Here is a 14,346-nt window from a genome sequence, read left to right on the forward strand (position 1 = left end):
TGATAAGTTATTCGTGATAAATTGATTACTGTTGTCTTTTCATTTGAAAATGCACACATAAAAGGTAAGTATTATTTTTAGGAAAAGAGCACTACTTTTCTCAATGAAATATGAATTGTGTTTTCACATATAGCTCTTTGTAAGTAACATATGGAAATAGAAAATTAATAGACTCAAACATTTCTATTCATAAAATTGCTTTTGGATTTTTTTTTGTCCTGCTGTCAAGTGAGTCTACTCTATAAGATATTGTTTAAAATTTCCATGAATTTCACTTTCAACATAACTTTACAAGTATAATTTTCACATCCTATGACACTGAATAGCATTATTCAATAAGCATTGACATTTTGAAGGATTTTTGTGCATAATAAGCACGCATTTACATCCATTTTTATTGTAATTTATTGAGAATAAAAATATAAGGAAGTGTACCTGAACAATACTTTTGATTTCTACAGTCAGTTCAGAAATGTCATTGTATAAAAACCATATACTGTAGGGTAGATACACCCTCAATGTCATTAAACATCATTTGAAAAACATGTATGAAGCAATCGGAGATTATTAAATGATGGAAAAACAGAAGGCTTGAATAGAACTTTGGGAATTACAAGATCATATTAAATACCTCAATCATATAAATCATGTGGAGACATATATTCCACTTATTATAAATAAGTAGGGGTAGAGTATAAACCAGATCAGAACCTGGTTTGCACGTAGGAGATCCAAGTTACAGTCTGTTGTTAGTTACGAAGTCATGTCTGACCCATAGCGACCCCATGGACAATGTTCCTTCAGACCTTCCTGTCCTCTACCATCTTCTGGAGTCCATTTAAGCTCACGCCTACTGCTTCAGTGATTCCATCCAGCCACCTCATTATCTGTCATCCCCTTCTTTGATTGCCCTCAATCTTTCCCAGCATTAGGCTCTTCTCCAGTGAGTCCTTCCTTCTCATTAGGTGGCCAAAGTATTTGAGTTTCAGCTTCAGGATCTGGCCTTCTAAAGAGCAGTCAGGGTTGATCTCCTCTAGGACTGACCAGTTTGATCACCAGGGGATTCCCAGGAGTCTTCTCCAGCACCATAGTTCAAAGACCTCAATTCTTTGGTGCTCAACCTTTCTTATGGTCCAACTTTCACAGCCATACATTGCAACTGGGAAAACCATGGCCTTGACTATACGTACTTTTGTTGGCAGAGTAATGTCTCTACTTTTTAGTACGCTGTCTAGATTTGCCATAGCTTTCCTCCCCAGGAGCAAGCATCTTTTAATTTCTTGGCTGCAGTCCCCATCTGGAGCCCAGGAAGATAAAATCTGTCACTACCTCCATTTCTTCCCCATCTATTTGCCAGGAATTGAGAGGGCCAGATGCCATGATCTTGGTTTTCTTAATGCTGAGTTTCAAGCCTTTTGCACTCTCCTTCTTCACCCGCATCAAGAGGCTCTTTAGTTCCTCTTCACTTTCTGCCATGAGAGTGGTATCATCTGCATATCTTAGGTTGTTGATATTTCTCCCAACAATCTTAATTTCAACTTTTGATTCATCTAGCCGTGCCTTTCTCATGATGTGCACTGCATATAAGTTAAATATGCAAGGCAACAGAATACAGCCTTGTCGGACTCCTGTCCCAATTTTGGACCAATCAGTGGTTCCGTGTCCAGTTCTCACTGTTGCTTTTTGACCCGCATATAGGTTTCTCAAGAGACAAATACGATGGTCTGGTACTCCCATCTCTTTAAGAACTTGTCACAATTTGTTGTGATCCACACAATCAAAGGCTTTAGCATAGTCAATGAAGCAGAAGTAGATGTTTTTCTGGAACTCCCTAGCTTTCTCCATGATCCAGCATATGTTGGCAATTTGATCTCTAATTCCTCTGCCTCTTCGAAATCCTGTCTGTACTTCTGGAAGTTCTCGATCCACATACTGCTGGAGTCTAGCTTGTAGGATTTTAAGCATAACTTTACTTGCATGTAAAATGAGTGCAATGGTGTGATAATTTGAACATTCTTTGGCGTTGCCTTTCTTTGGAATTGGAATGTAAACTGACCTTTTCCAATCCTGTGGCCACTGTTGAGTTTTCCAAATTTGCTGGCAAATTGAGTGTAGCACTTTTATTGCATCGTCTATTAAGATTTCGAATAGCTCAGCTGGAATACTGTCACCTCCACTATCTTTGTTGTTGCTCAGCTTTCCTAAGGCCCATTTCACTTCACATTCTACGATGTCTGGCTCGAGGTCAGTGACCACCCCATCGTGGTTATCAGGGACATTAAGCTCGTTCTTGTATAGTTCTTTTGTGTAATTTTGCCACCTCTTCTTAATCTCTTCTGCCTCTGTTAGGTCCCTGCCATTTTGGTCCTTTATCATGCCCATCTTTGCATGAAATGTTCTTTTCATATCTCCAATTTTCTTGAAGAGATCTCTGGTTCTCCCTATTTTATTGTTTTCTTCTATTTCTTTGCACTGTTTATTTAAGAGGGCATTCTTATCTCTTCTAGCTATTCTCTGGAATTTTGCATTCAATTGGGTATATCTTTCTCTTTCTCCCTTGCCTTTCGCTTCCCTTCTTTACAGTAATCTTTTGCAAATGAAATATCAGTTGGAACACATTCATTAAAAGGCAGAAAAAAATGCTTTGCATGCATATGAACAGAAAATTAATTTATATAGTAGCAGAATAATTGTAAAAGCATCACTGAACATCTGTACATTTATATATGCACTCTGTAATAACCAAAATTGTGATAACAAACTCTTGAACTCTATTCCAGCCTAGCTTTGCATCCTGATAAAACACTTGTTGCTACAGGACAAGTTGGCAAGGACCCTTATATCTGCATCTGGGATTCCTACAATATACAGGCTGTCTCTGTCTTAAAAGATGCACATACCCATGGAGTTGCATGCTTGGCTTTTGATTCAGATGGTCAGGTGTGTATATATTGAATTTATATTTTTGTTGTATTTAATGCTCAACTAGAGTGGAATCAAAATATCAATTTTCCTGTTGTTGTTTTTTGGAACATTCTCCTCTTATAAAATGAGAGTGTGACAATTTTCTGCTAATCCTTTGGGAAGAGAAATATTTATAAAATGTTTGTGTTACAGCGTACTTAAATTTATGCAGTAGCAACAAGATAACCTAAAATAATCTACATTTAAATTTATTTTCCTGATAAGAGGGGTTAAGAACATAAAAAGAAGCTTGTAATACAGATTAGATGTAAAATACGAAGAAGAATTTATCTTTTCCAATACACTATTAGAACAAGATTAGTGTAAGGCTTAACCAAATGGTATAATCATGTGATTCACTTGATGTCACATTTCAGAAATAAAACACATTTCAGAAATAAAGCAATCAGATTCCAGTCCCACCAAAATAATCAGTCGGGATCAGGCACAAAGAAAGAACCAATCAGAGATCATCCCTCACCAACCTACACAAATAGGAAACCAGTTCATCTAAAGACCAATAAAAACAGGAACCCAATCAGTCCTTCCTTAGCTGCCACTTTATCTTTAAATATGCAGGTGAAATTTTAGGAACTTTGCTGTCTAGCCTATGGTCACTAAACCCTGAAGCTCAACATTGCCCAGCTGTGAAATACTACACCAGTAAAACATTTTAAAAATTTCACCTGTATTAATTTTGCATCATTAGTGGTTGGTGACATTTTCAACATTCTAAAAGTATCAGCACTGAATATTTGGTGAAAATTCGACCTGACAGTGGTAGCAGGGAAAAAGCAGCAATATATTCTAGAATCTAGAGCATTGAAAATAGTTCCTGCGGTCAGGTTCATTTTAAGTGCCTCTGTCTCACAGCTGAAAGTAATGTAAGAGAGAGAGAGAGACTGCTCTTTGAAGCCCTGATTCTAGCTAGTTAGATCAATGGTTTGATTCAGCTAAAGAATCTTCTACCACAGTGTTTCTCAACCTTGACAATTTTAAGGCATGTGGACTTCAAGTTCCAGAATTCCACAGCCAGCAATGCTGGCTGTGGAATTCTGGGACTTGAAGTCCACATGCCTTAAAATTGTCAAGGTTGAGAAACACTGTTCTACCAGAAATAAAAAGTAGTTTCCCAAGAGGTAGGTGACATATTCAACTGCCCATTTTTTGAAAAGGAGAATTATCTTTCTGCATGAGAGAACCAGTTGTCCCTTTTTGGTTCACAAAGTTGTGGTAAAGATTGCATATCCAGATTCTATTTGCTTTGGTGGATGACTTATTTTAAGGCATTTACCTTTTATATTGCCATATGTATCTAAAATATGAAATTAACAAAAGGAAGATGCTATACATTGTTCTGAAACACATTAAATTCAATTTACAAACTTATTTGGGCGGAAGGAGTATTTGACTATGTTGAATGGTGAAACCTATACTGCATTTGAATCTTTTAGCATTCTTTATACAACGCTTTCAGCATTCCTTTTCAACTCCTTTATGCATTGATGTATTGTAGAAAGTTACTCCTGAACTCATCTTCATTTAAAAACTGTTATGTATTATTTTTCCTAAGCGTTTATCTTCAGTGGGATTGGATGCCAAAAACACAGTCTGCATTTGGGATTGGAAGAAAGGAAAACTACTGGCATCAGCTACTGGCCACTCAGATAGGGTAATCAGCTAATGAATTTGCCATGTATTTCTCTTGTAATGTATGAGTGTGCCTTTTGTTTGTATTAGGAATACAAATTAGCTTGTAAGGTTCTTTATGGGAAATGGTATTATTTCATATAATGGAGGGGTAATTTAACAGCTAGGATTTGTGTCTGGTTTATGTCACTGACAAACAAATATAATTTGGGAGTGATTTGTTGCTGCTGCTTCTGTTATTTTACTGAAAACAGTTGGCTAGGCTACTAATTTGATTGTAAAAGATTAATGTCCCATCCTATCTTAGTTTGATTCACTTTTTGGTTTCATACATTTTACTTCCAAGTTGTTACCAGCCTATTGAAGAAAAATATGGTATATGATATGGATATATGGATTCCACCTTCTCTTTTTTGCTCCATGGAGTTAAAGAAACTTGGAATTTTATGATCAAGTGAATAGAAAGTTAAACTTCTCCCTCTGAACACCTCTTCTTTGACCTCGTAGCTGTTTGAATTGAACGGTGATCACAACAATAATGAAATAGCGGTGAAAAATTTTACTCATGCAGTATAGCTATTCCATAAATGGTGATTAAACAATTGTACATTTTCATGGGTGTTTGTTGTCATATCCAACATACCAGACTTCCTTCACGTAAAGTGTCACTTAGAACAGAAAGAGAAAACTTGAGAGCCAGTTTGGTGTAGTTGTGAAGGCAAAAGACTAGGAACCAGGGGCCTGAATTCTATTCCTACCTTGGGTACAAAGCCAGTTGGGTAACCTTGGGCCACTTGCTTTCTCCCAGCCACTTCTGAAATACTTTGCCAAGGACTTGTGTAGGCAGTGAGAATCAGACACAATTGAATGGAAATAAAAACACATTATGAGAGTTCAATATTTAATATCACACATGATTTCATGCATTAATGTGTGAGGTTTATGAGGGTGAGATTTCAAAAATCTTACCAGTTTTGGACCACTTGAGAGTTTTAACCTATTTTTTATTGCATCTGTGCTATTGCAAAAAGGGCATAATATTATCTCTGTTTGAAAAGATTTACTGATTGATAATTTCTCTGAAAGTCAGCTTGTCTATTACTATTGGTTTCTTCCTATATATAATGCTGAAGGAGTTCTTTGCAAAAATTCCTTTCATGAGACTCCCATTATGTCAGTGGCTTTTTGGTTTTCTGTGGTGATTATTTTAGGAAATTAAAATGGAATTTTGAAGCAGTTCCCATCAACTGTTTGATAATGTTACAGACAAAAGTTGCACCCAGTTCTGAATGATTCTGCTATCAATTTAAATTATGCAGAGCACAAATAATTGTACAATTTTCTAGGTGGATCAATTAAATAGTAATAGGTATGTGAGAAAAATACTGTAAAGTCAGTTTTTTCAAGATGATATCTATATAGCAAGGATGTACTTTATCTAATAAATACAATCTTTTATAACAATACTGTTTATTTTAAATCTCATCTAGTTCTTTTAGGTCTGTACTATTTGGTATTTATTAATATTTTCAATTTTTTCTTATAATTGTTAACATTCCTATTATATGTATATAAATACTGTAAATTAAAGGCAAACATATATAATGAACCTTGTAAGGTGTTTGTTTTGCTGATTGTTTTTCAAATGCATTTGTCTTCTATAAAAAAATATGAGCTATGATGTAACTATTAACAGTCTTGATAATAGAGATATAGAACTTTGTTGAAATTGTATGAAAGAAATAGACATTCTAGGATTTAATGCATTTCATTTTTAATTTAGTGTAGCAGTTTTGAATGTGTTTTGACAGATTTTTGATATTTCCTGGGATCCATTTCAACCTAACCGAGTGGCTAGCTGCGGAGTGAAACATATCAAGGTAACATAACATATCAAGGTAAATTGGTTTTGATGCTTTGCATTATCAGTGGAGAAAAATGTTATATTTACCTGACACATTTTCCCTTACTAACTTCTTTTAAGTTATAATTATTACATCGCCAATGCAAGGTATTAGGCAAATTCTTAACACATAGAGTTACTGTTGAGAGGAATAAGTTATCAAGATAAGTAGAAGGGATACATGATGAGAGTTTCAAATATGTGTAGCCTTCCCCCCCCCGTGTTTTTAATCAAAATAGATTTATTTAGAACAGGGGAAAACAAGTAAAAGTTGCTGAAACTATGCTATTAGAAATTATAATGTGGTGTCAACCTGCAAACTCCTTATTTAAAATAAAGTTTTCCTAAATTAGACTCTTAAATGTAATATGCATATTATAAATTTTAAAAAAAACCCAAAAAGTTCCATATCTTATTTGAATTCGTGTTTACTTCTTTCATCTTGTATTTCATGATCATAATATTTCAGTTACTAACAGACTGTGAGTATTCTATTATAACTGGATTATATTTTTTCTGTCCAGATTTTTCTAACTTTTACTCTGCCTTGTGCAGACTATAAATGAGGGCTTGTTATAAACTATCGATAGATTTCATTTTCTTTCAGGATACATCATCTTTTTGACAAGCCCTCATCTCTAGTTTTGACACATGTCATGTCATTTTAGCTGAATGCAAAGATGCAACAAATGTGATATCATTTAAGCATGTGTGAATTCTGCTACTAATCTACCCACTATGATTTTTTTTGTTAATCAGATTATAACTTGTTAACAAATTGTGATTGAAAAAAATGCTAGAGTTTATGTGAATCAAATCATTAACTGCAAATTGTTGCTGTATTCTAACTCAGAATTCATTTTTATCCTAATTTATTGAATTGTTCTGTACTCACCTGATTACAGAAAAAAGAGATAAGCAGTTTAAAAAAATCACATCATTCATGTGGTTAATGGGTATTTACAGACATTTTCATAGATCTTATGTTCACTCTTAATCATTGAAATATTTTAATAAACTTCAAAGCATAGATTTTGATGTAGTATATGATTCATTTATTGTTGTTGCTAGATTGGTTACTACAAAATTTTGGATACCTAAAGCCTTATATCCTTTTCTGAATTAATGACATTTTAAAATGAGGAAAATTGCATTGATTAAATAATTAGTTCTATAACTAATCCTAAATATAACAAAATAAATGTTATTTTACTAATGAATATTTAATATGCATATTAAAAATAAAATGTGCATACATATTCATGTAGACTGATAAAGAGATATAAGATCTTAAATAGATATAAATAGATGATGAGATCATAAGAGGACAATTTATAAAGACATACCCCATATATTTACATCTAAATGTCTTTTTCCATTTGATTTTGTTCTTTGTATACTTTCCTTTTTAAATTGAATTATTTTCAAATTAAATAAAATTTAAATGAAAAACTCCTGTTTAATTTTGGCATTCTTTTTATTTAGTTAAAAATATCCAAAATGTCTCATATACAAAATATATAAATAAATCTGTAAGTTGGCTCTTCACCAAACAGCTTTTTTTCAGTTCTGAAGATATTTAGCTCCAGATCAATGACATGATTTTTTTAAAAGTTCAATAAATTTGCTAGTATCTAACACTTTATATATGTTTGTGCGTGTGCCTAGTAGTTGTCACTTGTAAAATTTTCCATACCAAAGACACCAAGCCTTTTTCTATATTGAAAACAATGCCTGTTTTTCTGTTGGGAAAAGCTTTGTTCTTTAGATTGGGGAAGAAATTTGTTTCCCCTTATTTTATACAGTGTAGGCTACTCTTAATAAACAGTAAGTAGATGGCCAAATATATTGGATAAATGAAATCAATAATAAAATGATGTTCAAGGTAGCTTTCATTGTACGATTTGCAAAAAAGCTGTAGAAGAGAAAGCAATCAAGGCCAGAGAACACCAAGGACTCCACATTTGCAAAATATCCGAATCAGAAAAATACAACAAAAAGCTAGCAAATCAGAGCCAAAGTTTAGCACAATTTAAAAGACCTGGTTTTGTTTAATAATGAAATAATTAAAAACAAAGCTAACAAAAGAAGACATTGTTGAAAAATCAATTGTTGCATGCATTATCTTATTGCATCTTCTCATCTTATTGACTACCAGGATTATCAGATATTAAAGCAGTGTTTCTCAAACTGGGCAACTTTAAAATGCGTGGACTTCAGTCCATAGAATTCCTCAGCCAGTCCACACATCTTAAAATTGCCCAGTTTGAGGAACAGTGATTTAAAGTTAGGGTAGTTATTTCCTTGTTGGCTTTCCCTTGTTTGATATTAATTTGTTATATTTGTGATTGCTAAGCCTAGTATTCCCAAGGTGGTTATCACTTCCAGCTCATGCTACTCAATCCCATAGCTTGTCTCCCTATTTTACAGAAAGAATGCAATGGAAGAGTTTAGCAGATTACGTGGCTTTGTAATCCTTTACTTAAAATACAGCCAGATCATATGCTTTTCTAATCCAATTTTCTAATAAATAATCTTTTTTTAAATATAAACATATATCTCCAGAAATCTTTCTTTGTACTGCTGTACTATTATTTCTGATGTATGCATATTTTGCTGTTTAAAGCCATTCCCACATTAGGTTAAACCTCAGAGTGAAATTTAAAAGTATGAATAATTTTGTGTGTGTGAGGGAGGGAGGGAGGGAGGGAGGGAGGGAGAGTAGAGAGAGAATGTGAATGTGTGCTGGTAGGTCTTCAAAAGAGGCAGATTGGTTTAGACAGGATGGCTAATTGTGATCCAGGTGTAGATTCAGTTGAATTATACAAACTACAAAAAATGGCTCAGTTTGAATGAAGATGCTGGTGCTTGATATATTTGGAATGAATCAGGAGAAATAGAATTCTCCAAAAAAGAGCAGAATGGGATATATACCTCTAACTAAAAGTTCCAAAGCTGCTTTTTCAAAAGGCATCTGGATTTTGTTTTTCCTTTAAGACATTTTCCTTCTCATCCTTAAACAGAGAGGACTGCCGGTTTGAAAGAAGGGTCAAAGAGGCCATCTACATTAAAATTGAACAGTTCTCTCTTATCTTCTATTTACAACACAATCCTTTCAGCAGCTCCAAAAAGGTTCCACACCCATTTGCATTATTCAGGTGACCCTGAGGGCACAAAACCTCTAAGTCGCCTCAAAGACTTTCAGAAAGAGTGCTAATGACCAAATGACTGCAAGGAATATAAATCCTTTCATCCTCTGCCATTCAGTCAGAACTGAAGAAACTTCTTGGATGAGAAGTGAAATGTCTTCAAGGAAAAACAAAGTCCAGTCGCCTTTTGAAAAAACACTAGCAAATCAAAGATCCCAGTCTGTTCCCTCTGTGCTGAAGCCCCCCCCCCCAAAAAAAATCAACCTCAAATTACTACTCCACTGAGACTGAAGTTAGTGGAACAAATTGTACAAGGGGCTAGGAAGACATTCCAGGACCATTAAGGTACAATGGAACCACATGTATTTTCATTGTAATTGGAAATCTCTGATGAAAGCAGAAGGATGGTCTGTACAATTATGGGAAATGGTCCAATAAACTTGGTGTTTTAGGCACCTTATATGGAGGAGGAAGATTTGATTAAACATGATCTTCAACTGTAAAGGGAAAGCTCTTGATTTCCACAATGCTGGCATGAAGTCCTGGCAAGAGCCAGATAATCCTTGATTTTAGAGAATGCTGGGTGCCTCTGGAATGGGGGAGAGCTGGGAAACATGTAGCTACAGGCATGGGTGGTAAATGCAGATGGGCTGAAACTGCAACATCTCAGTTATTTATACAAACACATTTAATATAACATGGAAGGGTATTGGTCCAGAGTGGCATTTGTCTTTTATTTTAACATCCAATTGCAAATGATGAACAGAGGAGAGGAGGTGCTTTTCATCTAATATCTGAAATGGAATGTTCCAAAATATCTCTTATGAATTGTGTATTTCTGTCAGAAAGGAGATTAGGCAAGTCATGATTTTGTAAATTTTGTTGAATAAACAGTTCAGTTGCCTCAGAAGTCGAGGGGAAGCCATGACTAAAATGAAATAAATCACCATAGGGGAAAAAAGTAAATTACAACCTGAATGTCAATTACAGTGGGTCTTTGACATGTGATAGGACAATTATATAGTCCACGAAAAATATATCCCAAGGTTACTTGGGGAACAAGAATATGTATGGGGGCAAGGTAATTCAATTCATTTGGTGGTGGGTGGCTTGATGACAACTGATATGGCAAAAAAAAAATAAAGTAGATAAGGCAAATTTTTTCTAGATGCAAAAGGGAAGTGGGAGGAGGGCTTTAAAGTTGTGGTCGGGTTAGGATGTTCTGTGGATTGGTCAATTTACAAAGTTGGCCCTATCAAGATTTAAGCTTAGCTACATTATGCCTGCTATTGGAGGTATAGACAGATAACCTCCAAGGAGGTTACATCTTTGTGTTAGATAGACAGTGTTCGAAGACTTTTGTGTGGAAAGGGTCTATATGTTGTTTATAGTGCATTATGCTGGCCTCAAATTACCTTATATATGGTTTCTATAAAGTGCTGAGTATAGGGAATAATCAAAGAATTTGTAATCCTTTGCCTCCTGCTCTGGGTGTGATCCTTATTAAAGGAACCATACTGCAGATTTTATCACAAATAAAGGATTTATTAAAATACATTGATCCTTTCAGGCATTGTGGATTGCAGTTGGAAAGACTTCATTCAGTACTAGGATTAGAGAAGGAATAAGAGATTACTAATATCCTTCTGTAAATTTCGACTTGCACTGGTTATTTGTAAAAACAAATAATTTTTATTATTATTTAAGTTAATATTTAATTATCTTGATTTATTTCCTTTTCTTGTTTGTCATTATTTTAAAAGCAATAAAAATATTTCATGTCAACATTATTATCATATGATTTTATGTTAGCATCATGTATTCTGAGTACTTGTTCTACTCGCTTTAAATCCTTTTGAATCTTTTGATAATGTAAACCATCCTGATAATTCATTTAAGAAGTTAAATGTAAATACCATAAACAACATAAACAGGGACCTAAACTTTGTAAACTGCTAGAGAGTTTTCATACATCTTAAAGATATGATTCAGACACATATTGCAAATGCTGAAGGTACTCTGTTTGTCATTTTGTAGTTTTGGACACTGTGCGGAAATGCCTTGACTGCCAAAAGAGGAATATTTGGCAAAACAGGAGACTTGCAAACTATCCTTTGTTTGTCTTGTGCAAAAGATGATGTTACATTCTCTGGTGCTTTAAATGGAGACGTCTATGTCTGGAAAGGGCTCACCTTAGTACGCACAATCCAAGGAGCTCATGGTGTAAGTTACCACTTATATGCTACTGTACAAAAAGTAGGTTATTAACAGGTATGTTTCCTATTTTACTTTAGGACACTCAACCAGTTCTCAAATGATTTATATGCTGATTGATTACTGGACTCGTCTAAAGTATGAGTTGGACAGCTATATAAATTTGTTTGGTATATAAATAATAACCAAATAAACTGCACCATACTTGCGGAAGCAATTCTTTGTTATTGATTTTGTTGTTCTCAGTAACATTTTGGCAGGCATAAAAATATTCTGCAAGGACAAAAATAACTCATCACATTTTAATTCATTTGATCCAAGAGTATGTTCTACCATAACGATTTTGTGAACAGAAAAATAGTCTTGTACTGTAATGTGGCAATATCAAGGAATCTTAAATTCTAGTGAAGCATGCCAGGATATGTGATTTAGTTAGTGTTATAGTTTGGGGAAAATTGAGCTTGTGAGTTTCATTAAAACATAATTTAATATGAGAAATATTTCAGGCAACATGAATAAGTATGGAACTCAATACTCATTATCACTAATCTGTCTGTCATATAAGCTATGTCTCTGCAACAATACTTGAATCAATTAATTTCATGGTTACATTATTTAAGGTGCAATACCATGAATACAAGTAATTATTTAACTCACTTAACTACAGTAATTGGGTCCTGCAATTCTGTTGCTAAGTGACGCAGTTATAAAGTAGAAAATCCTGGCAGCTCCAGTGCTGTTGTTAGGTGAATCCCACATGGTTGCAGCATCCTACGATCAATGATCGCCATTTGCGATCTTGTCTTGCTTCCCCATTGACTTTGCTTGTTGAAGCCGGCTGTGAAAGTCATAAATGGTGATCATCTGACTGCAGGATGCTGTGACCGTTGTAGTTGTAAGCCAGTTTCCAAGTGCCTGAATTGTGATCACATGACTACAGGGTCACTGTGAAGGGCATAAGTTGTGAAGAAATAGTTGTGAGTTACTAAAACAGTGGTGTTGAAAGAGGACTACCCATAGTGTGGCATGAGCATTTCTTAGTGAGGTGTACATATTTGGCATTCTAACATTTGTAATAGGAAATGATCAAAATAGAACTTTATGATTAACAAATATTTATTGCTTGTTCCAAAGATAAATCTTTTTCTATGCTGATGAAATGAATTCAATATTGCCTTGATTATCTTGGAAATTATTTTGTTTCTTCAGTTATTTTACTGTGTTTAGGGTTCAGTCAGTCATTTATCCAAGGAGCATCATAACTGCTTTAATCGTCCTCGTAAGCTTATCCATTTAATTTGTTCAACATATATACACTATTGATAAACTCTATAATATGCTTGTATCTTTATGTTAATTGTATCTAAATATCTAAACCAAGGTCTGTTTTATCTTTACACAAGGTTAGGATGTGTGTGTGTCTGTGTGTGTATGTGTGTGTGTGTGTGTGTGTGTATACATATATATGTCATGAAAACTGTTGCAACTGACTTAGGTCTTAGCAATGACAAATAGAAATATGAAGTATATGCATCATAGAAATAGGCTGATCAAGAAAAGCAGCTAGAGTAGTAGATATGAACTCATAGAATTGTCACACAGTGTTATTATTTTAATATGATTCAGTAGCGCACAAATGACTATATGCCTAATCTGGTTTTGCTGCCTAATATCTCTTGGCAATGAAAAACATATTTCTAATAGGCTGGTTTTGCTTTCTTTGTTTGTGTATGATGGAATGACTAAATCATCTGATTATATAAATGTTCGGAATCTCATAGGAAAAAACATTGTGATGTAATTCTGTTTGACAAGCAGTACATTTTAACACTTTGCAAACAGCAATGTCCTATGAAAAAAATTTAAACCCAATTGTTTTATTGTGCAGGCTGGAATTTTTAGTATGTATGGATGTGAGGAAGGTTTTGCAACTGGTGGGAGAGATGGCTGCATTCGGCTGTGGGATATTGATTTCAAGCCAATAACTAAAATTGATCTCAGGGAGACTGAGCAAGGATATAAAGGTAATAGTATTTTTATTAAGGTTTTGCTCTTAATTTGTACAAATATTTTATTTGTAAATTGTTTGGTATAAAATAGGTATTCTAGAAAAATGTTTTTATACTTGCAGAATGTTTACTATGATCATAAGGAATTAACAGAACCAATGCATGTTTTGGAGTAGCTGAAACCAGTTCATTGAAGTGCAGTTTACAATACTTGTAGAGATTGGCTGACAGAAGGGCATATCACAGGGTCGGTGATATAAGGGACTAGGGCTTTTTTTTCTCATAGAAAGCCCAGAACAGAGTTCCGGCACCTTTTTTGGATGGAACCTTGTAGGGTAGGCAAGACGGGTTGTATGACGTGTGTGAGTTCCGGCACCTTTTTTTTTTTTTTTTACAAAAAAAAACCACTGTAAGGGACCTTGTCCTTCCTGACAGTGGCCTTAGGCCACATCTTCCT

The 14,346-nt window shown here is 34.5% G+C and overlaps 1 protein-coding gene across 1 annotated transcript in view; it reads left to right on the forward strand.

Annotated features, from left to right (window-relative positions):
* EML6 (EMAP like 6) overlaps nt 1–14,346 on the forward strand; it is a 149,343-nt gene that overhangs the window by 23,566 nt on the left and 111,431 nt on the right. Inside the window, 5 exon segments of the mRNA XM_039344340.1 lie at nt 2,781–2,940; nt 4,538–4,636; nt 6,426–6,494; nt 11,704–11,889; nt 13,769–13,904. Of these exon segments, the coding sequence (XP_039200274.1) occupies nt 2,781–2,940; nt 4,538–4,636; nt 6,426–6,494; nt 11,704–11,889; nt 13,769–13,904 (650 nt within the window).

Source organism: Crotalus tigris, unplaced genomic scaffold (genome assembly GCF_016545835.1).
Source record: "Crotalus tigris isolate CLP2741 ecotype Arizona unplaced genomic scaffold, ASM1654583v1 scf7180000017903.3850313, whole genome shotgun sequence".
NCBI lineage: Eukaryota > Metazoa > Chordata > Lepidosauria > Squamata > Viperidae > Crotalus > Crotalus tigris.